At 37.3% G+C, this 27,993-nt stretch overlaps 1 protein-coding gene across 9 annotated transcripts in view; it reads left to right on the forward strand.

The window, feature by feature from the left end:
• Positions 1-27,993, forward strand: part of ERBIN (erbb2 interacting protein) — a 114,952-nt gene that overhangs the window by 43,113 nt on the left and 43,846 nt on the right. For all 9 annotated transcript variants that reach the window (XM_039709981.1, XM_039709977.1, XM_039709983.1 and 6 more), the window contains 4 exons: positions 9,051-9,248; positions 12,047-12,164; positions 25,131-25,209; positions 25,926-26,015. In XM_039709981.1, the coding sequence (XP_039565915.1) occupies positions 9,060-9,248; positions 12,047-12,164; positions 25,131-25,209; positions 25,926-26,015 (476 nt within the window). In that variant the 5' untranslated portion in view covers positions 9,051-9,059. The remainder of the gene's footprint in view (positions 1-9,050; positions 9,249-12,046; positions 12,165-25,130; positions 25,210-25,925; positions 26,016-27,993) is intronic.

Below are 27,993 nucleotides of genomic sequence, written 5' to 3' on the forward strand. Positions count from 1 at the left end.
TGATGTAGAAATTAGTGGATTCGGAAAGCAAAGCAGTTCTCAAGTAGCTTAGTTCCAGTTAGCTGTACCAAATAGCTGTGATTATTTTGACTGCATATTTTAAAAAAAAGATGTGGGGGATGGAGTGAACTTCAAGATCTTGTTGGGATAAATATTTAATATTTCTGGCTATGTATTAACTTAAAAATGAAAAAAATTAAATCCAAACTGTGTCAGTTCAATAATGCAAAGGAATTTTTTTGCTATCTGAAAACATCAGAGTTGAAATACTGTAATATCAATGTCATGGCTTTTAAAGAAGCTTGGGGTGTTGCGTATTCCATGAAGATTTGTGGGACTCCTGCAGTTTCCTTCCGACTTCACTTTGCAGTTGTAAAAATCACTGCATTTATATATATATATTTTTTTTTTAATCTATGGAAGAGGAGTGGATGAGATTCAAATGCAGTAGTTTTAAAAATCAATTTATTCCTCCCTCTTAAGGTTTTCTTAGTAACACGACAAATACACACCCAAAGAATATGCAATCAAGGGTAGTTTTCAGGGTCCTTCACGCTATTTCTGAAGATGAGACTAACTTTGTACAATCATCAGGCACCTCTCCATGGTTTTTCAAGGAGGAAGGAGAGTGGCTTAGCAACATCATCTGCTATATCCCTTGGCACCTGTGTGTACATCCCATCAGGGCCCGTGGATTTATGAATGTTAAGCCTATCTAGTTAAAGTCTCAATTACCAGGGGTAGGTCTTCCTTCCTCTCCATGCCCCACGGTCTGGGATTCCTGAGGGCTGGCCCCAGCAGTTAACATTGAAGGAAAGAAGGCATTCAATAATTCTGCCTTCTCTCCGTCTTCCTTCACTGGGGTAACTATCTGATGCAACAGTGACCCCACATTTTACCTAGTATTCCTTTTGCTGGCGATCTACTTGTAGAAGCCCTGCTCGTTGTCCTTGATATTCTTTTACAGACTCAACTGGAAGTGGGTTTTAGCCTTCCGTGACACCTCATTGCATTCTGTGACAACGTTCCTGTCATCCTCCCATATTGCCTGTCCCTTTTTCCACATTCTATAAATTTTGTTTTTCTATTTCTTCATTTTGTTAGAAACTCCCTGCTCATCCATAAAGGATTCCTATCCCCGTTGCTTCATTTCTGGTTCATGGGAATGCACTGGTCTTGAGCTTGGAGGAAATAAATAATGCTTTCATATTGACCAGCTTTCTTGGACCTCCTTCTTCTTTAGAGCCCTAATCCATGAGATTCTGCTAAGCAGGTGTTTGAAGGGGCTGAAGTTAGCTCTCTGGAAGTTTAGGGTTCTAGTCCTGATTGCTGCTTTACCTCCTCTACACAGAATCTCGAGTTCCACCATCTCATGGTTGCTACAACCAAGGCTGCTCCCAAGTCCTTCCTGGTTTGTTTGAACAAGGTCCAGCAACACCTCTTTCCTTGTTGACTCTTCTACCACTTATGTCAAATAGTTGCTGTCAATGACCTGCAGGAACTTCTTGGACTGTGTTCTGATTTGTGTTGTCTCTCCCCAAAAAATACTAGCATGGCTGAATTACAGATCTGTACTCCCATGTACATCTGACTTACTGATGTCTTGGTCTAGTCTTATAAGGAAGGATATTGAGTATTACTGCATTTCAGTTAAAGGCTGCACTTGAAATATAATATTATATTACATAGGTTATTTGCTGGGGTTTTTTTTCTTCTCAGTTTAAAAATAATACTTTTGTTCTATTTTGATGGAGTCATTCTGGTTTTGTCGTTGTTAAGCTTTTGCCAAGTACTGCTGACTGCTTTATTGCAGAAAATAAATAGAAGTAATTATTCTAAAGAGTTCTTTTGATATTCTTAGGGTGGATTTTACTTGTCAAAATGAACTCCTGAGGGTTTTTTTAGTGTAGGCGGTTAATTAGATTAACTTTTCAGCTAAAAAGTATCTGTTAGAGCACATACCTAGTTAGAGATTTTTTAATTCCAGTAAAAGGAAAATGCTGTTGTTGAATAAAGAAAATGTTACTGATACAGGTAACTGCATTGCAACAGCAACAAGTAGGATTTTTTTTATACTATGGTTTGAGGAGAAGCTTCACATTCTAATTGTGTAAAGAATTTCTGATTATTTTAAATCAAAACAAAATAGAAATGGTAGATTGAAATTTGATTAGAATTTATTTATGGAATGCAAAGAAGAGATAATTTAAGCAAATGTCTCCAGAATTCATACCTGACATTGCTTTTCTGGCAATTAACTGAAATTATCTTGCTGCCCTGGCCCTTGGAGAAGGGTGGATGGTTTCTGGTGGTTTGTTTTGGTTATTTTAATGTATAAAGGCACTTATAAGTGCCTTTATACATTAGAAGAACTTGCAAAGTAGTTAACCTGAAGAATCTTTGAACACTTTGAACTTGATATTTATTAAGTTAGGAGTAGAGAATGGCTGGGTTTGGTTACATTCTGGTATGCTGGATCAGTAACAAAAACTGATTTCTGTGCTCTCTGTTCCCTTATTTTTCTCAAAAAAATTTAGCAAGCATCCTTAATATTTTTTCATTTAACAATTGGCCATTCACTGTATTTACTAACATGTTCTTCCTCCTGTTGTTACCATTCACTATTGTTGTTTCAAGAGTAATGGCTTTTATTTCTCCTTCTCTGAATGCTGTCTGTGAGCAAGCACAGTGTGTTTTTTGATGTTCCTTGTCTGCATGAGGATGCAGTTGAGCACTGTTTTTATGCCAGAACTGGGAAACCTCAGACTACAGTTTCATATTAAAATGCTGTCCATTTTATTTCCACTCACTTGTTCTTTCTCCAGAGTGCAGTACTTTGGTTCATTTGTTTGTACTGGTATGTTTGCCAGTCTCATTCAGTGAAATGTATGACATAACCAGTCCAGTTTGGGTTTGTTGTTTTTTTTTTTTCCTAGAAGAGGCACCAAGAAATAGATTGGATGAAAAGGGAGGAAGAAGTGAAAATACCTGAAGTTGGCCTTGTTGCCAAATGAGGCTTCACCACCTCAACCAGAGAATGCCAGTGATCCTTAAAAAGGGAAAGCTTCTTCACAGTGCAGTCTGTCTTTGCATGTTTCAGGTCCTTTTCAGTGGCCATCAGGTTTGAGCCATCCTTTTGTTTCCTAAAGATGACAAGAAAAAGGATTGATGAGAAACACACTTTCAAGTTAGGGTGTGCACAATGGTGGTTGCAGTTTGTTATTTTAAGAGTTCACCTTTCCTGCCCAAGAGGACTGGATTGTTTTTAGGAGAAGTCTGTACCAAGCCTTAGTCCCACCCCTACACATTTTTCCCCTTCCACCCCCATGATTTCCTGATGAGTAAGAGGTTCCAAGTACTTTGGGTTTAAAGAGTGAATAATTCTGTGCTCTGTTTACTGTAAAAATCTAGGATGTTTTTTGTTCCTTCTATAAACAACTATGTTGTTTATAGTTTTCCCAAATTCATGAGAATTAGTGCTGTTTTTAACTGGAAGATGTTTGTGTAAATTATGCTGTTACTTCTCACAATATAGTATCTCTCATTGAGAAACCACAAAGCCTGGGTTTTGGTGTCTTCTGTGGTGCTTGTTGCAACTTTAGGCAGAGACAAACCCTTGTGAGCTTTTTACTAATTCTTTGTTTCGCCATGAAAATGTTGGGACTTTTGTCAGTTAGTCAATTAAGCCTTTCTGTATTTGTCAGGCAGCATGTTAGATTATATGTTCCCCAACACAATCATACCCTTTTCTGTGTTAGCATGTGCTCAGCTCCATAATTCTACGCTAGGTTGTAGGAGGTGGACTAAAGTACTTCACTGTGTATTTTTTGTGCCTAGTTCCTCTTGCCTTTCTGTATGGACATCTTTCACCTGGTTTCATTCTCAATTGCTGCTGATGTGAGCTCCTTTTTGCAAAGCCTGGGAGGGGAAAGCAGCACTTTCTTGACTATGAGTGATTCTATCCTGTTAGTATCAGACAGGTAATCTAAGGGACTAATTTCAAAACAAATTAACATAGACTGAGGACAAAATTGCTGTGATCCTAAGCTCTACTAGATGTTATATTGAAAATGTCCCTTGGGGTTCTGGCAGGTCTCCAGATGCTGTTGGACTGCCAGGTACTTGGGTGATGGGAGTATGCAGGCAATCATCAGAATTAAAGGGAAGAGTGATGGTTCACTGAATGATCCTAGTCTCTTGTGGATTGGAATTGAGTAAATAGTTTTCTTTCATTGTCTTCAAACCAATGCTTTTATTTTCAGCTTCATTTTACAGTAGTTTACATGATTGAATTCTATGCAGTTTTACTTTTTATAGTTTGTATTGGGTGTAGGTGGCAAGGATTTAGAAGTTGGAGTATGATGTCCCACCTGAAAGGGGAAGGGAGAACCCAAGATTTGTAGATGCTATTCAAAAGGAATAACTAAAATTAGAGAGTCCACAAAAGCTTTTGAAGTTTTGATAGTTAATTAAATATGGTGTGCAGTTTGGTATGTTAGTCCTACACCTCCTAATGTAAGTACACAGCAGTGGATTTTGGATAAAGGGGTAGGGTGAAAAGGAGACAAAGAGACAAATTAAAGATGGAGAGAGAGGGGGTAAGAGAGAGAGCCAGTCCTGGCTCCAGTATTCATCCAGCCAGTAGTGTGTCCAGGGGACACCCATGCACTTGGGCTTGGTTTTGGGTGCCTTTTTAATGGCTAAGTTTTCCCTGACCTGGAGAAAAGTTTTGGATTTTCTATGTTTATTAGTCATCATGCGCTATGTGTTTTTCCAGGTCTTGGAAATGGGTCAGAGGGCTTTGGGGGTCTTTGGTGGTCTTGTTCCCCCCATGCAGTCTCTGCCTGCTTCTGCACCTCATTTCTCTGTTTGTGCTGTACTGAGCTGTGCTTATCTCCAGGAGGTAGATCAAAGACCTTTGTCCCAGAAAAGTGCTGTCCTACCTCCGTATGGCCCCTTGTCCAGTCACATCTTGTTCTTTCTCACAGTATGTTATTGCCAGCAGTCCTTGGCTGTTGTTACCCAAAGTCCTTGCTACCACAGTTTGAGACAAACACATTAGCCCTTATCTTCTGGGATCCTACAGGGGGTCTGCAGGTGTGACTTCACCACATGCAGAAGCTGCCTGAAGCTGCCCCCGTGCTGGTTGGAACTAATTCTAGCTGTTTCCAGCTAGAATTAGTTCCACAACTGGCCAAAGCTGAGTCAATCAGCAATCTTGGTAGCACCTCTGTGATAATTAAGGAGGCATTAAAAACACTGTACAATAGCCAAGCAAGAAAAGTGGGAATATGTGAGACGACCCTGCAGACACCAGAGCTGGTGAAAGAGCATGCAAAGGTGCTCCAGGCACTAGAAAAGAGATTCCCCTGCAGGCCATTGTCCAGGGTGGAGCAGATATACAGCTGTAGCCTGTGCAGAGTGATGCTTTTGCCTTCCTATTCCTTCAAGAAGTGAAAAAAACCCCACAAAACAATCCAAGAACTATATAAAGGTCATAATTTCCCTGTTGGCTGTGAATAATGAACCTCAGGTAAACTTGTGTTTAACCTAACCTCTAATGATTTAAGGAATAAGGGGGTTTTATTTGTGTTTCGGGTTTTTCCTTTTTATCCCTTTGAGGTCTTTATTATATTTGACTGGAGTTAAGTGATGGAGAAAAATAGGCCATCAAAATGTTGGAGGTCTGCAAGACAATTTTACATTGTTGGATTTGGTGCTTCAGTTAGTCTGATGTTGTGGTATATTAGGAAATCAAGATTTTCCTGCCCATAAAACAGGCAAGCCTGGTAGACTTGCCTGTTTTATGGGCAGGAAAAAAAGCACTATCCATTGTGTCCATTTCTACATTCTGTGTATTTACTCAAACTAAACATGGAGAAGTTCCTATTTGAGCAACATAAGAAAAGCACCTGTATGTGAAATTATGTTTTCCTGTCTTTGATAGTTCTAACAGTGGATTCCCTTCTGTATTTTCTCATTCCTTTCATCCATTACAATTTTTCTGCTTGGGCAACTGACCACAAGAAGGATAGACAGAGACAGATAAGAAGTGTGTATGTCTGACTGTTCATTTATAAAATACATATTGTAGAGGAGTAACAGTGGGGAATGCTTCCTGCCACTATCCTGACGCGCCCATTTCCTAGTATTGGCAACCATCTCTGTTGTATAACATGAGTGTTAAACAGTTCTTCCTGTGTGTGTAGATAAGTAAAAATTGAACAAACATAAAATTATTTTGAAGTAAATCACATTGCAGTTTCCTGCCTTCACTTAAATGAAGCTTTCTTGGTTCATTCTGGGTTTTGAAGAGTTGCAATTAGATATATACCCAGGTTCGTCAAACCAGTGCTTTGGGGGCTGGTAGTTTATTTGATACTTATATATGAGTTTTGACTGTTTTGGCTTAAGATGTTATTTGAGTTCAGGTACTTAAAGAGACATGGTAGCTAAAGGAGATATGACACAGCACTGTGATGTTGTCCAGACATTTGTTTACTAATTTGTTTATGGTGCTGTGGATGCATGTGATCTTCTACCAGATCTTTCTTCCCCGACACCTTCCAAAAGCTCAAGATCTCTCTTATAAAATAAATGGATAAGTTAGGAAAACTAGGTATGTGTGGATTTTTCATTGTTAGGCTTTATGAGTTTTGGTGCTTCAGAAATTGTAGAGACATGGACAAGTAGGACCCCGTGTGAAAAGAACAGCCACTGAAGAAGAGGGGGCAAACAGTGTAATGAATGTGGTTTTCAAGGGAGTAGTAGCAAGTAGTATCTTTTTTGTTATTCATATGAAGTATGTAGTAAATCTCTTAATATTCTGCTTTCAAAATATGGTTCTCAGAAGTTGAAATGGCTGGACAGAGTGAACTTATTGATGGCTGCATCTGGTGGGATATAGGTATGCCTTTCCCTGCCAGACTTCTGGTAACCAATTCACACATGTAATCTCTGCTTCCAATGCTTGTTTCCATGACATATATTCTTCTTTATACTCTTGTTTAAAGAGACTGCTGTTGATGCTTCTTTCGGAAGTATTGTGTTTTTCCACAGCTTTACCATTCTCTGAACTACTAGCAAAATGAGGCAAAATTTGTTTTTTGTCAAAGGCTTTTTGTTTTTAGATGTTGGCCAGGGAATTCAACTTCTGTTTCAGTCTCCAGCATCAGAGGCTTGGAGAAGGCATGGATAACTTTGATCCAGTGAGCACATCAGCTTCCATAGCATCCTTGGCATCTGTATGTGGGTGGCTAGTAGATGTCATTCTTGAACCTGTTCCTGTGAAAGAGGCAGGAGGAGGTTATGCTACCTGTTTTGCTAACTTTCCCATTTTGTGAAGATCCCCAGTGTGAAATTTGCAGTTTCCAGTCTCTTTTTATTGCAATACAGTTAAATATTAAAATTTTAAAAATCACTTTTTGTTTAAATATGGCTGCAGTTTTATGGGAAATACTGTGTTCTGATAATCAGTGTTGTAACAAAATTTTAGCAACGTGGAAGCATTGTTAAAAAAAGAGGTTTTGACATCCCACTATTCTAATGAAAAGTTTTCTTCCTTTTTTTAATGGATATATGTAGAATTTGACTCTTCACAGCCTGTGTGATAAATTCTACTTCTGGTTAATGAAAACACTAAAGTATAGTAGTCCCTTGATCTGTTGCCATATGAATTATACATACTATGAAGTATTTTGAAAGTTAAGCTGCACATAGAAGAAAATCCAAGTGCATTACTTGTTTCTGTGTCTTAGTGAGAAAATGAGTCTTGCTTGTGACTTACATGGTGCCGTGGGCATGGTATTTTATGTTCTCCCTGGATTACTAACATACTGTCTGAAAGTTGAAGTGCAGTCTGCTAAATGTGTCTGAAAGAGTTTTTTTACATTTGGAGGAGAAACTTTCCTGTCACTAGTCCAGAAGTTGAAATATAATTTCAGCAGTTCAAAAAAAAGGAGATAAAAAGGCATATTTTCATTTGGAGTGTTGGCAGTTTGATTGAGAAAATAAATACTCAGTGCTGTTTTGGAGAAGTATGTATTTTTAGGCCAATTTCCTGGGGAAATGAAGCTGACATGATATGTTGTTCATCTGCATATGTTGGTCCTTCTTGGAAAATTGAGTCTGTCATCTAATTTCAGCCAAACTTGAAACCTGAGGTGACATTCTGAAGATTTTGTGAAAATCCATTGCTTATTAGAGAAAGAGACCTAAACTTGTGCTGTTACTGAGGCGAAAAGAAGCAGGAACATTGCTGGTGTATGCTGTGAGTGATTAGCAAGTCAGCACCATTTAGTTTTGCCTTCTCAGGCTGAATAGGGATAATGTAGAAGTCGTGGAGAGTAGAGGAAACTGTTGTAGCAGTGAGTTTAAAGATTCCCATAGCAAGCTGAAGTTTCCTTGTTCCAGTGTGCACAACAGGATGTGCACTCCAAAGGGAGTGAAGTTGCAAGAAGAGGTCATCTTGTTATCTTGGAAATCTGTCCTTTTAAACTGCAGATAGACCATTTGGTAGAAACTGTGAGTTTCTGTTGTATTCTGTCATTAAATGAGGGATTTGGAGTTAAGGTATGAATTTACATGTCCAAAAAAAACCCCCACAGATTAGATTTCCTATAGCTACATTTTAATTCTCTGCAGAGGGTGAATTTAATTGTGCTAAACAAAAATATCCCACTGACCTTTGTAAAGGTGGGATATACTGTGTTGTAGAGGCACAATTGACAGTTCAGAAATGCCCATTTTAAAGTTCTGTGATTCTCTGCAGTGTGGGATTATGTTAGTTGGTGAAAAATCATAGGCTAAACTTTGGCTTCATCCTCTGGTATCTGCAGGTGTGTTAACGCCATTTAATGTCATCAGAGTTCTGTTGTATTTAAAAGAAAATATGTGCTCCTCACTGTGTCTCATGTATACAAATATATATGCAAGAAACACGTATATGCTACTTCTTTTCAGTATTTAATGGTTGGTGGAAGTTTGAGAAACTGCACATGAGTATTTCTGGGGTTGTCTTGGTTTTTAAATTGACTGTTTCCCTTTTACAGTGCCTGAAAATGACAACGAAGCGGAATTTGTTTTTGCGGCTGGTGCCATGCCGCTGTCTGCGTGGAGAGGAGGAAACTGTGACTACACTTGATTATTCTCACTGCAGCCTGGAACAGGTGCCTAAGGAGATTTTTACTTTTGAAAAGACCTTGGAAGAGCTGTATTTAGATGCTAATCAGATTGAAGAGCTTCCAAAGGTATGTTGGATGATTTTCCTTTTAGGTACACTTATTATGTCTTTACCAGCATTGTAGAAGCTAATAGTGTCCAGCTTCAGCTTTTGGGCCATAGTTTGTCATGAAGCAGCCTTGGTAGACTGCTAGTTTATGTATTCCAGGTGGAGTATTTTGTTGCATGAATTGGAATGAAATTGCTCAAGCAACAGATCTGGCTCAAGAGAGTTACAAAGCAGAAAAGACTGGCTAATAAATCTGTTTCTGTGCACTGTGAAGTGGGTAGGCTACACTTGCCTTGGTCTAGTCTACAGTTTAATTATCCATGTGATTAGAAAGATTGCTTGAACATTCATCTTTTGTTCCTTTTTGGGTTTTGGTTTTACTTTCCTGACTGCGGGGGCATGTAATAGCCTACACTTGCTTCAAGTTAATGTGTTTTTATATTATAATAAGTAATATTTAAAGACATATTTCTGAGAAACGAGGTTTTTTCCAGCTTTTAAGTAATTTTGGTAATTATTTTTTGCTACCCTTTCAGTTCTCAAAAGAAAACACCCCCACATATAAATTCAAATACAGCAAAGGACACAAGCAGAGAGATTAGGGGTAGTGAAGATGTAGTCAAAGTGATTTTTATTCATTTGACCAAAATTTTGATAATTAAACTTCCAAGCAGAACTACAGGGGAAGGCCTGTAATATTTGAAATTATCCTAGGCAATATGGACCCAGAGTTTCAAGCTGTGTATTCCTTTTCCATTTCATTTAGTTCTTGAACTCTGAAAAAAAGGCTTTTAATTAAGCCAGTTCAAATATGAAGGGTGTGATACTTATCAGGCCCTCTCTAGTTTTCTGAAACCCTGTTAAGGTATTTCCACTCTCACCTTTCCTCATTGCCCCGCAGTGTTTTGTGATCTCGCCTTTGTATGCCACAGCACAACTGTTTTGAAGCTGCTTGTCAACCTTATGACTTATCAGTGTCTCTTGGATTTTTTTAATTGCTCTGAATCTTTCAGAATTCCAGCTTATTTCAAAAGACAATTCTTACAGTGTTGCTCCTTAATTTAGCTGACTGGTCAAGTGCACAGTATGAGCAAACTGTAGTAGGGAAGGAATTGACTTTAGGTGAAATGTTGGTGCATAGTCTCAGCTTTAAAATTGACTTGGCACTTGAAATTATTTCATCCTCCTTCATCCTATGTGCTAAATAACGTCTGAAAAAGTACCCTTTTTTACTCCAGGAGCCACAGTGTGCATTTGAGCTCAAACTATAACAGTTTTCCTTCTCTCTCTCACTCTGATGTTTGGAAGAAACAAGAATTATTTAGTAAAGTAGTCTTTAATTATGTGGTTTCCTGCATTTACTACTAGTAATTATGAATATGTAAAAACTGAAAAAGAACAACAAAAGGAAGAACTGCAAAGTCAACATCATCCTCCCTTCCCCTTCCATTTTCCTCTAGGGGATCTTGCTGTGTGTGCCTTGACCTGAGTTATCTAAAAGCAATAATCTAAACTCCAAGTTTTTAGATTATTGCTTTTCAGGGAAAGAGTCTATATATATACTTGAAATAAGAGAATGGCTTCAAAACACCTGAGCTCATCAAATTATCCTAAGTGACTTGTAACTCTTCAAAGCCTTAATGATGAATGAGTTCTAACAGCCATATTTCGAAGAGAAACAGCAGCAGACAAGTTAAGGCTCATTCCTTTAACTGTCCATCTTGCTAATTCATGTCTGCTTTTCTTCTGGGGTGGTATGTACAGATTTTACAGGAATGGGTTTTTTGAGTCTCTGGCTCAAATAATAGCCTTGTAACAGTGTAACAGAGAAACACACAAAAAATTTAGATCAAACTGAGCCTGTGGTATGGTAGTGATTGGGATAAATTTTTTTTAGTCAATGGACCCTTCCTGGTTTTTTATGATATTTTCTCAGAATTCCAAAAGCAAAAATCACTAAGTTAAGGCATTTATGAATGATCTTATCAAAAGGAATACCCATCATAAATTTTTCAGATGAATCTTTTCAATTGCTTTCTTAGAGATATTTATTTTATACTATATGTAAGTTTCCTGCATATCTTCTGAGGTTTTTTCTTTCATTACCTTATTGCCCTACTTTGTCAATTTGTTAAGCTTTTGAGGAAGAAGCTCTAGGTACCCTGCATTTAAGAAGAGATCTGGTAGCTAGTATTTGATAAAGATGGTAATGCATATATACAGAAGAGATTAGACAGTTTTCTGTACCGCTAGCTTGAACTTTGACTAGTTTCAATTTTTTCACTAGTTCAGTGTTTTTCACTAGTTTTCAAGATTTTTTCCAACTTTTTTGGATTTTTTTTGTACTTAAGGTATGAAGCGTGAACAGGAAAAAATATTGGAAGACATAACAAAATGAAATTTATACTTTTAGAGGAAGTGAAAACCTATTGAAATCCTATGTTTCAGAACAATTTGACTTCAAAAATGTGTCTGTCAATTTTTTCTTCTTGAATAAACTACTTACCTCTGGGTTGTCACATGGCATGCCTATTATAGAAAATATTTTGCAATGTTTGGAGGTCTATGTGTAACTCCAGGTCACAGTTTGTAGGAAGGATTAAGCATAACTGCTGCCTTGTAACCAGCTACAGTTTGTTGCTTTCTTAAGCGTTGTAATATGAGTAAATTTTCAATGAAATTAGTTACAAATTTTTGGTAGACTCTAAAGAGATTGGTCTTCAGGCCATGAGGTCAGAAGTTTCAAGGGGTTAAAACAAAAGCTGTATAGAGAAAACTGAGAGAAAATCACATTCACTTTTTCCTTTGTTTCAATAGCAACTTTTTAACTGTCAGTCTCTACACAAGCTGAGTTTGCCAGACAATGATCTAACCACATTGCCAGCATCCATTGCAAATCTCATTAATCTCAGGGAACTGGATGTCAGCAAGAATGGTAAGTCACTTTGCTTATTGTATTGAGGTAACTGAAAGGCAAATCACTATTGACTGTACAAAGACACTAGCGAAACTATAATTTCTAGAAACTGCACAGCTAGTAATTTTAAAATTACTACTCTAAATCCCTACTTACAATAAAAAAATGCTGTTTTATGATCTGGTTGTGATATTTAATTGTATCTCTTACATTAATTGGTTTGTAGACGATACTGTCTGGCATTTTATATTCTCTCAAAATGCATAAGCTCAAATGTTAATTTTAGTAACATTTGTCATCTGTCACTATGCTGAAGAGAGTTTGCAGAAGAACTTGTAAATTTGCTGGATTTTATTAGTATTATTTATTTAATATGAAAATTGGTTTTGGTTTATTTTAATAAGCTCTTGGAATATTGTGGTATAGTAGGAGTTGGTCTTGCTGTCCTGCTTTGGGGGTGGTAACTTCTGTTGCATGGGGAAGTGTACTTATATGTCCATAGACATGATTTGGTTCACTTGCCTGACTTGTTAAAAGTCTGTCATTTTGTGAGAGTCAGACTTTTATAAGTTACGAAATGTTGTCAGCCAAGTATTGTATTAATGGGGTTTAACTGATGGTGGTTCTTTGGTGGTAAGCTGGCAGATGTGTGCAACTATGAGGAAATCGAAATAATGTTGTCATCAAACTTAGTTGTGTGACTTACGTGAAAGAGAAGTCATGCTAATTGAGGAGAATAGAATAGTTTTTTCTTACTAATTTAAAGTTAGGTAAGAGGATACCTCATTGCAATAATACTTGAAAATAAGAATTACATAAATATTCCAAAGATTTTGTCATTAAATTTATTGTTTTATTTGGGCTGCTAAGTAATTATGACTCCACAAAGACAAGTAAGTTCTGTTTACTAAGAAAGCATTCCAGTTGTTGAGGTGTTGGTATTTTCCTTTGTTGTTTGTTTTAGCCCAATCTGTACTTAAACTCTTACTCTATTATCTTTGCTTAATGAACACAGTATTTAGTGTGATAAATTGACCTGGTTGTTACTGATCTGTTCCTGGTACAAGTGGATAGATAGTCTTTCTTAAAGAATGCTGGCCTTAAAACGGTCACAGTAACACACAAGAGAGAAAGAATAATCTTTTTGTCTCGGACTGAACAATTGAAAGTATTAACTGTTTGCAACACAAGTTCTCAATGCAGAAGACTTAAAAGCAGCAAAAGAGAATTTGAGTGCTGCTGTTGGCAAATTCCACAGCTCATGTACATAAATAGGCAGCTGAAGCCAGGGACCTACTTGTCTGTCTAAAATGTCACGGCCCTGAACTAAGCCTACAGAGTTCAGTGCTGAAAGAGCACTTGTTCCTCTGAGGCATATGATCCACTATACCAGTAAACTATCAATCTCTGTTTTCTAGAGGTTGGGGTTTTTTTAACACCTTTCAGAGAAATGGCAGGGAGTACAAGCTTATTTAAACTATTATCATGTGCCTGGTGTCAGAGTTATCACAATTTGGATAGCTTATCTGACTAGTGTTGCACATAAAAATAGTTCTGAGGTCACAAGCTTGTTTACTGTGGTCATCTTGTTTTCCAGTAGTTCTAAAACCTCTGTAAAATTAAAAGAACCAAATTAGAGTCTCTGTTTGTTCCTGCTGGGTGAAGTAGGAAATAGTGGTCTTTATTCTGTAATAAATTTGGTATTATTTGAGACTTCGTTTGTTGGCAAAAGTGCCTTTCCCTTTCTCTTCGGCTCTCCACTGTTTCAACCATGGAAAATTTTTCTCTTGACAACTGCAAGCCTACTCTTCTCCCCTGTGTCTGTTTTTCTCTTTGTAAGAACTTACTGCCTACTTTCTCATTGCCCCGATGGGTATCTATAATAGAGCCAAATAGGAGGTATTTTACTACTTTTCTAAGAGTAGCAAAATTTATCAAAATCTGCAATTCTTCCTTTTTCTGTTATATGTCAAAAAAATAGAATGTGGAAGTAGTGGAATTCTGTGAAAAGAATTGCTTTCCTTTAGTTTATGAAAAAAACCTCATCATTAGTGGAGATTAGGCCTGATAAGTGCAGGATGATGAGAGATGCCAAATTCTAAAATAATTCAGTGGTTTTCAGATTCCCGTGGTTGTGGCAAGTGAATGGTGGTAGTTCCTCTATTTTCTTGAAGTATTGATATGCCATTGTTTCCTTCTGAGATGGATTTGGCTAAATCATGAAGTGCAGATGCCTTGACATCAAATATGCATTTCTTTTTAAAGCTTGTGTTTTTAAAAGGATAGTTAGACTTTAGTTTTCAAATACCAGTATACATGAAATATGATAGGACTTTCACATAAATATTTGAGCTGTTTCTGGCACAGACATAATCAGATGTATTGGCCAAAGTATTTAATTTTCTAAAGAGCTCAGAGGAAAATGAAAAAGTTAGCTTCAAATTTAAAATGTTTCCAAATTACTTGATGAATTGCAGTCTGGCTTTCAGAGTGAGACCAGTCATATGGGAGACTATCCAGTTGTCCAAGTAGAATTATATATGTATATATGTGTGTGACTTAATATTTGATGTTCAGATGAAAGATCAAAATCATAGAAATTTTTCAAGGTAGCAGATTCATTGCATGAAAGGTTTTAGTCCAAGAAAGCAATGGTGCTTTAATAGCATGGGAGAAATCTTGCCCTTTGAATTTCTGGCTTAAATCTGTTTGCTTTCATGCACACAATATATAAAACATTGTAACAGAGACACAGCAGATGTGCAAATACTGATACTTAACAATATTTAATAACATTTTATCAGAGTAAGGATTCATCTAATCTAGCATTCTCCAACAGTGACCAAGAGTAGAAGCATAGGGAGAATTTAGTAAAATACAGGAAGCCGGAGACTTGTGTATTTCCCTGTATGCTCCTGGCATGCAGTGCCTTCTCTTATTGGTCTTCTTGAGCCAGACAGGGTATTTCTTTATTTTGCAAATTTTCATTTGACTACTTCTCTTCTGTCAGTTTATCTGACTCTACACATACATCACTATTGGAATTGATGTATGTTTTGAGATGTGCGAGGGTAGCCTAGAAAAACCAAATTGCTGCTATATGTGCAGCAAGCATAGACTAGAGTTAGTCTTAACTCTACTTTTATTATTGGTAGTAGTCAATAAATTCTCTAGCTTTTTGGTAGTGAGGACCTCTACTGTCCTTTTATGGCATTTTAACTTGATTCCCGAGGCTACTGTGAACCCTTAATGCCAGAAGTATTTTGTTGCTTCTTTCGAGATACACCTCAGCTTTGAAATTTCTAGCTGAAGCCTTGTGATGGCCTAGACACAAAGATGAAATCATACTTGAACAAATGGTTCAATAAATAAACTGCATTCCTATACCAGAAATTACATCCTGCACTATACAAAGCATTGAGGGATACCTTTTTTCCCACCCCTGTAACCTGGTGGATTGCATCTTAAAGTTGCAGCATACAGACTGTGAGACCAGTGTAGAAAAATTAATTTTAATTAATGTTTTATTTATGAGGCTAAAGGAAGTCAAAGCATTTTTAATCTTGTATGGCAAATTTATTTATGTATTTCCAGCTGTACAGGAAAAAAAACCCCACCTTCCCAAAAACCCTGCAACACCACTCTTCACCCCTAAATCAGTTCCTTTGGGGTAAAACTTTAGGGAACAATCATTTTCTTGTCACTCTGGCCTGCCAGCCTTAGGATGCATCTAGGGCGATGTGGAAGGCTGCCAAGGAAATCTTTTTGACACTTTGAAGAAGGGGAAGGCATTTATATACAGTGTCTGATGGTGCATCTAAATGTAGAGAAGAGTTAGCTTTACAGGTTACTCGAATCAAGTGGTTTGAAAGGCTGAAACATAGGATGAGGTGACTGCCAGGAAAATCAGGCTTTCCTGGAAGTTTGGGAAATGCTCTTGAAATTGCTTGTGTCTGTGGGTTAGTCTAGTGGGAAACAGTGAGATGATCTACTTTTCCCTACATGCAGGTGGTGAAAGAAAAAGATTGAATTTTTAAGTTCCCTATTATTCAGGCCTTTGGAGAATTAAACAGCAAGATGAGAAAATTACTAGCAAGACCAAGAGTAATATGGGCCTTTGGAAATAACAGTACCATCAGTAGTCTCTTAGATATTTCTTTCACAGTAATGTTACAATAAATTTACTCATGTCAGTTTGTTAATCTGTATTACAAGGAATCTTCATGGAAAAATATACAACCTAAATCTAAGAAAATGCTCCCCTCCCCTCACCCCCCTGCCTCCAGGCATATCTGCCTATAAAGTTATTCCAGTAATTTTAAAGAATTTTGTTAACAGATGCAAATTTAGATCAAATATGTTTTCCTCAGTGTTCTAAAGTAATCTGTTGATTTGTCAAACTGTCTTGGATATGCTGTCTGCCAGAAGTTGTGGAACTGGAGAATGAGAATTCAAGAGACTATCCAGTTTTGTCTTGCCCATCTGGTACATTTAAGAATTTGGCTTTTCCAAGGGATTGAGAATTGTTCATAGTAATAGAAGGAGACAGATCCAAGTTTCATTTTCTGCAAGAAGAAGTAAGACAGGAAGATCCTGAATACAAAATAACTTGCTATGGATTTGCTGTTTCTCTGCTTATACTGACCGAGAGGTGGACAGGACCAGGGTTTTTAAAATAATCCATGATAGTGAAATAAAAGATAATTTATTTCCTGGAGAGTTCTGAGTCTGTAGCTCTGTGATTGTGTATCACTGTATAGATCCTATAAATGTGCACTAAATGTAGGCAGCCCTTCTATTTAAAGTCTTTTTTCAACTGTTTGCAGTACTTTTTTCCTTAAATACATTGTCATATTGAAGGTACTGAAAAGAATCTGTCTGTTCATAGTAAAATTATTTCTGTGTGTAAGAGAGGATGCGAAGGGAATGAAATTTCAATGCAGATAAGGTTTTGAATGTGAAATTTAAGTGTATGCATCTGAAATTCTGAAATAAGTTTATTAAAAATGTCTTCGTGGACTCAAAAGAAATGTTTGTTACACAAGAAAAGGTATTGTAAAAGTAATTATAGAGTTTGTAGATATGGACTTGCATGTAAAGACAGCATAGAATAGGATCGTAGAATAGAGTGATTTGTGTTGGAATCAGAGATCATCTAATTTCAACTCCCTTGACAGAAGCAGGGACATTTTTCACTAGACCAGTTTGCTCAGAGTTCCATCCAACCCAACCTTAAACACTTCCAGGGGAGGAAGCATCCACAGCTTCTCTGGGCAGCCAGTTTCCTCCACCCTCACAGTAAAGATTTCCTTCTGTCATCAAATCTAAATATAGTCCTATCCACCCCATGTTCTGTCACTACTTCTCTTGTAAAAGGTCCCATTCCGCCTTTCTTGTACAGCCCTTCAGGTACTGGAATGCTGTAATTTGGTCATCCTGAAGATGACCATACAAATTTAGTAGAATTCTCTTCTCCTGGATCTTAACTACCTGTCCTAGATGCTTCTCCTTCTAATTCCAGAACATCCTATCTGTTTTTAGGGGCAGGTTGGTACCGCAGGGAACGTTTCTTTCTCCTGCTCTGGGCTGAGACAAGAGTCTGTTCTTCCTTGTCTTGTGAATTAGCTGATCCTACCTGCTTGGGTTGGATGTTAACTTACCTTCAGCTCCCAAGGATTTAAGGGAGGGTCATCACCCTGCTAGCATTAATGGCCTGCTCAGATTCCCAGATGGTACCCTTCCTAGTTAGCGCTTTATGCAATGAAGCTTGTCTGTCTGGGCACACTTGCACCCATGGCACTCGGCTCTGCCTTTTGAGTTCTAGCAGATTCTGGTGTTCCCTGCAGCTGAGGGTTTGGATGGCTCTCTGAGACTTTAGCAGGTCTGTTCAGGTGTAGGCATCTACCTGAGGAAGCTGTGGCCTCTCTGTTTGGGTTTCATGCTCAGCACAGCAGTTGCAATGGGTAGATACCAATTTTGTTGCCAAAAAGGTTTGCTGCATGTTGACGACTTCATGGGATGAAGTGGCTCCTCCTCTGTGCCCTTCCTTGTGGGCTGCCATGGAGACCCCTGTTCCACTTCCTTCTAAAGCTAAGTGTCCTGTTGCTGACACTCCTAGTCACTCCCACTCACTGGATCCATTTAAGTCTCTCATGCTTGCTTTCCCCTATCTACTCCTTTCTCCAATGCAGAATTACTCTCTCTCATTTGCAAGAACTGCTGGGACTTCCTTGCAGTCCTGATGGGTCTCTCAGCTGTTACTCAGTTTTCCCTGACTCCAGAAACCTCCTGCCAAGCTCAACCTAGTGCTTAGTCCACCTGGAACTTACTGTAGCAGCTGGTGGTGTCACCACTGTAACTATGTACTTCACCATTTCAGCAAAGGAGAAATATGTATCTTTTTTTTTGTAACAGGGTGTGCTTTTGAGTGACAGTTGTCATGTAATAGCAAAAAGTGACTGGATGTGCAGAACTGATTTTGCAGTCCAGGGTAGTAGGGGAGAGGGCAGGGAAAAGCAAAGCAGCTTCCAATGGTTACATGTTGTGCTTCTCTGGGTACTTGACAGCATTCCGTCCATGAATTAGACATGATTGAAAGCCATGTAACCTTGGAAATTATTCAAAACAGCACTATAGCCACAACTATTGTCAACAACTCTGCTAGTGTTCCACATTTTCTAATTTTACCCTGCCCTGGCATGTTTAGGTAAATTAGTGTGTCAGGCATGTCTTTAAGAAGCCTGGCTGAATTGCATAGAATTACTGGCTATCCTCTTTTTCCACAGAGCAGGTATTGAAAAACCTGTCTTGCTACTCATATTCCTTCTCATTTATATTATATAAGAGACATGGCTGGAACAGGCCTAGAGAGACCTTACTCTAAAAATTGAAGATCTTACAAATGGTTTGAGGAGGAATGCTTGGAAGACTTAAATGTTTGCTGTACTGTCTTAGCTGTGCTAGGACGTGTGTATAAAAGCAATAAAAAAACCCAAACCCACAAACCCCAAAACTGTAATGGGAAAGGTGTTACCGCTGCCCTACAGATGAGCCTTGCATCTCACGTAAACCTAAGATGCTGGTGGGTCTGAAAGGAAAGAATATGGAAAGGGAATGAATGTTCAGAAAATAAGGGTAGGTGGGTCAGTACTGTGCATTGAATTGTTTGGGTTCTAATACATTGCTTACTTCGAATAATAAGAAGTGCTCATTTTCATTCAGAAGGTATGCAGTATTAAAGTAAAATACATAAATATGTAAACACATAATTATGTAGGAATATAGGCTGTGACTTATACTTTTAAGTTTTCAGTTTAAAATTTCAGGTTTTGCAAGCAGATCTTTCATATTGTTTGGGACATTTGTGGCATACATTTTAAAAAATATTTTACCATGTTAAATTCATATGGGCTTGAAAGACAGTTGTACCAGAGGCCTGAGGGGAAGAACAAACAACAGCTTCTCTTTTTGTGGTGGAGCTGCTTGCCCAGAAGTTAGACCAGGATAAACAGACTAGGTGAGGGAAGAAAGTAGGTAATTTATATTCATGCAAACTGAACCTATATGTTTGTGTGTGTTCTCTATACTTGCAAGGGTGCAGAGAGGAGTAAGTGCACAGCAGGCTGTGTAGTTTAATGTATTTTGCTCCAAGAGAGCTTTTTAGTGTGCCTGTTTTTTGGAGAGAGATTTTTTTCCCCTCACATTTTCTATAAACTGAGAGTTCTAACTGCAGACTCCTTTGGGAATATCATCTGTATGGCTTCTAGAGGTCTCACGTGTTAGTAATTTTTTTACTCTGTGTATTTTAAGTATTGATCCAAATTTTTTTTGTTGGTCCTGTTTAAGCTCAGGTAAAATTTTTCTATGTAGGAGGAAGGAAGAGTAGTACTCTAGGAAAAGTACTACAAATCAGTAGATACTGCCACTTATGTGTAGCAGTGGTGGTTTCGATAATTGATGTCTGGAAATGCTAGCTTTAGCATTTGTTTCTGAATCAAGGTACGACCACAGTATGAGCTGCAGGGCAAGCCCCCATCTCCATTAGGGCTGAAGCAGGAGTGTACAGGGATGTCAGCACTGAGATCCATTGCAGTAAAGGATGCTGCTAACAGTGGATCTGACTTGCACAATTTTCCAGAGATACGGAATTGCCAGTATTTGAGTGAAAAAAATCTTACCTGATGGAGAGGAAAAAATTGTCTGTTTTTTCTCCTGCTCTGCAAGTTACACTGATCCTAGTGGTAGGAGAGGATTGTGCTGTGTAGGGGAGGAGATGAGTTTAATTGTAGATGGTGAGGGGGACACCTGTTATACTTAGTCCTTAATCCAGAAGGAAGGACATTTGAGCACATTTGCTGTGACAGGCTATGCAAAAAAAAAAAAAAAAAAAAAAAAAAATCATTGCTCTCCAAGGAGTTAAAAATCAGGTGAAATTTCTGTATTTCAGTCATGTTATGTAATCAAGAACTGAGGCTGATTGCCTCCAGATTTGCTTTTTGTTGACCCAAAATCCCTGTATGACCTTTTTGGTATGTCCTTTGGGCATGTGCCACAGCTGGTCTTGGATCGTAATTGAATACCACAAGGTTAGATGGTGAGGTTTTGCCAAGTAGAATTCTGAATGATGAATGCTTTTTGCTTTTGGCTTAATCCAGACAAAAATTTTAAATTCCTCTTCCTTATCTCACTGCCAAATATTCTTAAACATTTTTTTCAGAGGATTTTTTTTGTTGTTGTTGTTTTGTTTGTTGTATTTGTTTGTTTGGTCTTTTTGTTTGTTGTTTTGGGGACTTGTTTTTGTGTTTTGTTTTGGGATTTATGGGGGGAGGTTGTGTGGTTTTTTGGGGCTGGGTGGGTTTTTTTGTTTGGTTTTGTTTTCCTTGTTGGTTGTTTTTTTTGTTTTGGATTGGGAGCGTGGGGTGTTATTGTTCAGGGGGCTTGATGTTGTTTTTGATAAAAACTGGCCGATGAGTTTAAAAGTGCTTGAAATCTGGGAAAACAGGCAGGAAAGAACAGCCAAGTAAATGCTAAAAGCTATTACATAAATCTAACTGCTGTGGTAAACTACACTACAAAAAAGAACTTTGCTCCCAGTTCGGTTTGGAGGTGGTGGTTAAAGGTAATCAGCAAATTGTGTTTTCTCCTACTGTGCTCCACAAATGTTCATGTCCACAGGGATATTAGTTTGTAATTTTTTTGAAAACAGTGAGCGTGATCTATAAACAAATCGAGCACTGAAATGTGTTGGGCACAGTGATTGTTACAATGTAAAGTATAAAATTAATGATATCTTGAAGAACCTGCCCATATAATGCGTTTCAATGAAAGTGGAATAAGGCTACAACAGACCAGGTGAACTGTTGCACTGTCTTCTGTAATCCTACGGTATCAGTGTACAGAGAATGCAGTAAAAAACCCAAAAGAAAAACAGGATTTAGAAGCAATGTGGATCTCAATTTGCAGTAGTCATCTAATGAGAGGCTTATGGAAGCACTGAGTTGGCTATCAAATGGATTAATTAGCACTGTGTTAAAAATGAGTGAAGGTATATGTGGCCGCAGAATCCCTTGAGATTTGCTGAGCTTCCTTAATGGATAAGAAGATTCAGAATATTGAGGATAGATGTAAAGCAGAAAAACAAGCAACAATTTCCCTTACAAAGCGCTCTTTACAACCCCATTTTCCTCATATCTTTTTCTCATGTCTCTCTGTCTTCTTATTTATTCTTCTTTCTACTTGCTTTTTGAATTTTTCTTGGTGGGAGAAATGAAACAATACTAATCCAAAAGTAACTGCGTGTTTCTAGCATGCAGGAGGAGTATAGCTGAGGAAAAGGGAGTGGTCAGAACATTGTTATTTAGCCAGTCACTAAATGCAACTTCCTATCACGTGGTAGAGAGTAGCAGTCTCCTGATTTTTTTTCCTGGTTTCTGTATATGTACTACAAATATTAGGTATATTTCATGCTGTCATTCTCAATATAGTGCTCTTTTGAATGATGGCCATTTATCTATACTCTGAAGTACTGAGTGAGGTTGATTAAGATGGTAGGTGCCATAATGATTCTGGCTTGAAGAAGAAGCAAAATCAAGTTCCCAGGCTCCCTCATTGTTAGGTTTCTCATATCAGTTGGATTTCTGTTATTAATTTGTTGCTAAAACTGTTGCTGTTTCTTGCCCAAGGCATAGTCAAATAGGGGACTATTGTAGTGTCCTCTGATTATGTATAAAAGCATGCTGATTTAGCATGTCTATTTGGGTAGCTAATATTTTATTTGGCTGTTGTTTTGAGAGTAAATTTTCATTCTCCCCTCTCATAGATGTGCTATGTCTTTTGGTTTTTAGGTGGCTACCGCAAATTTAAGCTTTCTATGCTTCCATGAGTTCATGACACAGACAGTGGAAACTAATGTTAATGTTACAAACACAAGGATTAATGTGTTGGACGAGAGCAGTCTCTCTTCCAAGGACCAAGCCAAAGCCAGTAGTGAGACCATCTCTCAGAAAAATTAAGCTTAGAGAATCTCTCAGCATGATTCAAACACCAAAACAAGGGCACAGAATGAGTCTGAGTCACAGCTTGGCCTCCAAGGAAGAGCTTAGCAGAGGTTTACTCTGATTAGTGTAAATGCTGATTGTAAGAAGGTAAATTTCTATCCTCAACAAAAAAGAGGTCTTGATTTATTTTTGACACTAGAAGGTAATTTCATACAAATTATCTGTAACTTCATTTTTACAGGCTCAGGGTATTGTGTCATGTTAGATGGTTTCCATGTATGAATATTCCTTTTGCTGAATAAGGTTTATTGCTACAACTGGAATTAATAAAATGTATATTTAAGTTTCTTGGAAGTGTATTTGTCTTTGTATTAAGAGTATATGACAGCAATAGATAAGGTATGGTTCTAGTCTGTACCTAATCTTTCTTGGACTTGAAAATAACATTACTGTTTTACAGAAATGAAACTTTATAACATTATAAATATTACCTTTTGAATTTTGATTTTGTATTGAGTAATGGAAATGAATTAAATTAGTATCCCATTGCCATCTTCTGCTTTGACCCCATTCACAGACCTACTAAACTTCACATAGCTGAACTCACACACATGAACATGAACTCACACACATGTGAGTGTGTGTATATATGTGTGTGTGTGTGTATAAAGCTGTTTTTTTTATTTACACCTCTGCGTATGCATAAACATGCATGTTACTCAGGAAGCATCAGAAATGTTGGCCTATTTTACCACTGATGGTTCCATTCTTCCCGGTCCCTTCTGCTTCGAGTTTAGCAAGTTATTTCCCAAAAACATCCATGAATCTAATGTTTTTTTCCTTGCCTTTCACCTTTGAGTAACAGAGTACAATAAGTCCAAAGTAATAGTTTCAATGGTAGTATGACAAACAAATTACTGTCAAGAGAGACCTAAAAGTCTGTTTTTAAAGAAATGGTGTCACTACTTCAGTTGAATTTATGGAGAAGTCAGCACAGTAGCTTTGCCACTCATTATCACCAGTTGGTTAAAGTTTGTATTTTGTCATTGCTTTTCTTGTCTGCTGCCATCTCTTAAGTCCTGATATACCAGGTCAGTCTTGTTACTGCACATAGAATCAAACTTTAAGCTAACATCAAATACTCTGCAATTTCTTGTGTCAGTAAAAATACTACTTAGCGGCTGATGCTTCAGCACATGTTCTCAGAACAGACACATGAAGTTCCACCTGCCAGCCTGAATGAGAAGTGATGCTGCCCTTGTCTTTTTCTTTGCAGCTGGATTGTTAATGTTTTTACAAGCAGCACAAAATTTCCTGCTCTCGTAATCTACAAAGAAGCGTTCACTTAGTTCCTTCTTAGTGGTCTTGTTCCCTGGGTTGAGTTGCACTTTTCACATACCTGATAAAGCACTCACAAATACAGTTACATGTGGTAACTCAAAGACAAAGAGCTAATGTTTGGTATCTGGGGGAAAAAATAGTAATTTTAAACTAGCTTTATTTATTAACATAGGGGCTTTTTTGCTGCAAACAACAGTGTATTCTTAATCCAAGTAGAAAAATACCAGTATGAATGGTATTGTATCAGTTATTGTATTTAGGGCAAATATATTTAAAATAAAGACACCTGTCCCAAGGTATAAGAACATGTTGCAAAAGCATGTGATAGCAGTGGGTTTTTTTAAAAATTTTTTAAATGGTATATATAGTAAAGATGGAGGTAAAGGTTTGGCATGGTAGAATGATTCAATACTGATTTACTTCTGATGTGATGGATGCATGTAATATTCAAGGCCTGCTTTACCAGTTTCTGACAAATAGAGATTTGGCAGATATGTGGAATGCAGTTCCACTCTTTCACAGATGATTTTCACAGATAATCTTGGAAAAAAAGGAGGTTGTTTATTGTTTTAATTTTCAAACATAAGTGTGCCTGGAGTATTTTTTGTCCTCCTCTCAAATGATCTAGAAAGTAACAGCAAGAATACATCATATTTTGGGATGGATATCTGTTCAGAACCATGAAGCTGTAAAAATACTTAAAGATTTACAGCCTTCCCATTTCACCTGGATGTTATACAAGCCATGGATTTGATAAACAGATCCCATTGGAAACTTCATGCTACCAAGTGATTGCCTTTTTAAAAATAAATTATATTGGGACAGAAGTTCTTAAGTGCATTCCAAAGCACAAGTACTTCAATATTTGGCGATAAGCAATTTAGTGTACTGTGTGTTTGTAGCTTGTAAGCTTCCTGCTAACCTGAAACATGAAAAGCTTTAGGAGTAGTATAGTAAAAAAATTATATGGCATAGGAGTATTTCTTTAATGAAAACTGTATGTAAAATGAGACATCAGAAAACAGTTCACTAGTTGCTAAATCAATCAAAGTTTTTATGGCTAATGGTTTCATGTGCGTAATTTCTATGGATGTGGTGGAATCTAATAATTAAAGGCTGTTTTTCTACCCCTTTCTGCATCTTGCAGGCATACAGGAGTTTCCAGAAAATATAAAAAACTGTAAAGTCTTGACGGTTGTCGAGGCAAGCGTAAATCCAATTTCAAAGTAAGTCTGTAGATTTTTTGATGTTGTATATTCTGTGCAAATACTACCAGGTCTTGAATTTGCCCCAGGACATGTGCCAGCCCTTGGAGGTGAGAGCAGAGTTCCCTGAGAAATACCTTCATTAACCTTGTTGCACTGTGATCCAGTATAGCTAACTCATTAAAGTACTTTGCCAAAGTTAATAGGCTATGTGAACTATCCTTCATTATACCATGTAGCTTTGTCAGCTTGTTAAAATCCATCACTGCTCTGTGACTGTAGAGAAATGTGCAAAGAATTTTCTTAATAACGAAAATGAATTCTGGTTTAACATGCATTTCTGGTATAGTGACAAAATTAATTTGCCAGAAATCTCCATTGCCAGAGATACAACATATCTCTTCTGGGGGAAAAAGGAGCTGTGTATTTTTTAATTTATCCTGTTGTTTCTAATTAATATCTTCTTCTCATTACATGTCAGGAGATCACAAGTTCGTGGCAAGACATCTATTTGTAGTTTTTATTGCCTGTAGACATTGTTCTCAATACTTAAAATAATTTTGAAACTCATCTTATAAAGAACAACTGTCTAGTGTGACTTTAAATAAATTCACCCCCTTAATTTTAATTTTATCAATATGTAGGACTTCAGTACTATACTCTTACTTGAGCAAATATGACTTAATGCCCTGAATATAGTTGAAACTAAAGTACTGTGTTATTTTACTTCTATATAGGCTGCCAGATGGATTTTCTCAACTGTTAAACCTAACACAGCTGTACCTGAATGATGCTTTTCTTGAGTTTTTGCCAGCCAATTTTGGAAGGTAAGTTGAACATGAAACTTTATATCTACATTAGTTTTGAGTTTCTGCAGAGCAATTTCTTCTGGCTCTGAAGCAAAGTGGGTACTGGATAAAGGGAAGAAGTGTACATTATGAATTTGCAATAGTTACAGGGAAAAAGCCTTGAAAATCTGTATCAGCAGCTTTTAATTTTGACTTCTGAAGGACAGACAGAATGCTTATGAAGGACGTAAAACTCATTTACATTCTTGTTTCCTTTCCAACACTAGTATGGTAAGTAAGGAAGTATTTTTGAAATCTGTGTTTCTTGTCATGTAGTAATTGGAGTGAATCAAATAATGACAACTGTAATTCCACTTGTCCTGCCTGTCCTAGATGCACAAATTACTTCATGCACAACTATAACTCTCAAGTTCTTTATTGTCAGGAATATTTCTGAAATGTGTTGCATTCTGACTATGCAAAAGTGTTACATGTCATAGTTTTAGTACAAGATAAATACTAATCTGCTACCTATGTAAAATAGATTAAAATTTGCGAGCAAAAGTGAAAGGATAATACTAATAAAAGGAAAACTCCTAGATGAACATAGGTTAAGCTGTCATTGTCACACTGGTTTTAGCCATTTCTGCAGTTTTTTCCTCTTCATTCTTACTTTATACTCTTTTCTTCTAGATTGTTGCTTTCCAATCCATTCCATGTCCAGCAAGCATCTCTTTCAGAAAATACAGCAGTCATGTTGTTGAGTGAAAAAATTGCCTTAGGCCATATAGTTATATTTGGGTCAGCACAGTTTGCAAAAGATTAGCACAGCCCCCAGATGGTGCTGCAGCAGTTGGGCAGATCAGGAGATGAGCAATGAAACATAAGCACAGGTGCTCTCCACTGATGACCATTAATTTATTAGTCATCTGTGATCAGAGCTGTTGACTTGCTCTTCTCTGTTACCAGTTAATGAATGACTAAGAGCACCAGATCTCCTACACATTCAGCTATCAAAGCAGCTGCTTATGTTGCTGATGCATTATTGTCATGCTTTTTTTCTGGTGCACAAAATTTGTGTTTCAGAAGCCCTCATTAAGGGCTTCTGAAGAATATCTGGAATATGCATAATCTTGTTGGAATTCTAATGATTGTTTGTTCTATGATTTTTCTAATCAAAATTCTAATGATTTTTCTGTTCTGTTTTTTAATCTGTCTAACTAAATGGCAAGATTTTCATAGTTAAAACAGGCACTACAGATTAACTTAAAGACTTGAGGTTGACACAGCTGATCGTTTAAGTAGTTAATCTTACACATAATACACATTAAAAATTCTCATAATTTTTTTTCTTTGTCACTGTCAGCTTCTGTAATGCTTAATGGTTAGTGAAATGGTAAAGTCATTAATTACTAATATCATGAGAATAAATCAGTTACTGAAGACAACTTCAAAGCCAGTTCTCCATTGTAGTGTTTCTCTTGATAGTTATGAAGAATTCTGCCTTGTTTGTTAAAATCTAGTGATTTGCAGCGTCCTGTTGTATACCTAGGAGAATTAATTTGAAGTACTTCATGTATGTAAGTTTATTTGCTAAAATAGTGTTGCATAGCAAGCATAGTGTTCTGTAGGAAGACAATGTTTAGATCAAATAAATTGGAAAACAATGAAACATTAAAATACCATTTCAAAGTAAGGTTCACACCCCTTTGGCATTGGATACTTCTTCTCTGTAAGTGGCGAGACTGCTCTGCCATCCCACAATTTTCCGTCTAGGTATAAATATTTTCTACTGCAAAGTCTTGTAACTTCTGCTTTGGAATATGGAAATACTTCAGTTGTAAACAAAAAAAACCCCTCTCCTAGAAGCTGTTGAAACATTTAATCTCATAAATGACTAGCCTTCAGTTTCTTCCAGTTTGGTGCATTTTTTTGTATATAGCCATATAGCTATTACTTTTCATTGTTTAGGAATATGTGAAGTAACTGAGTTCTGTTGCCTGCTGTTAGTGGCAAC

The sequence above is a fragment of the Passer montanus genome, unplaced genomic scaffold (assembly GCF_014805655.1).
Source record: "Passer montanus isolate IOZ18808 unplaced genomic scaffold, ASM1480565v1 scaffold22, whole genome shotgun sequence".
NCBI classification, from domain to species: Eukaryota; Metazoa; Chordata; class Aves; order Passeriformes; family Passeridae; genus Passer; species Passer montanus.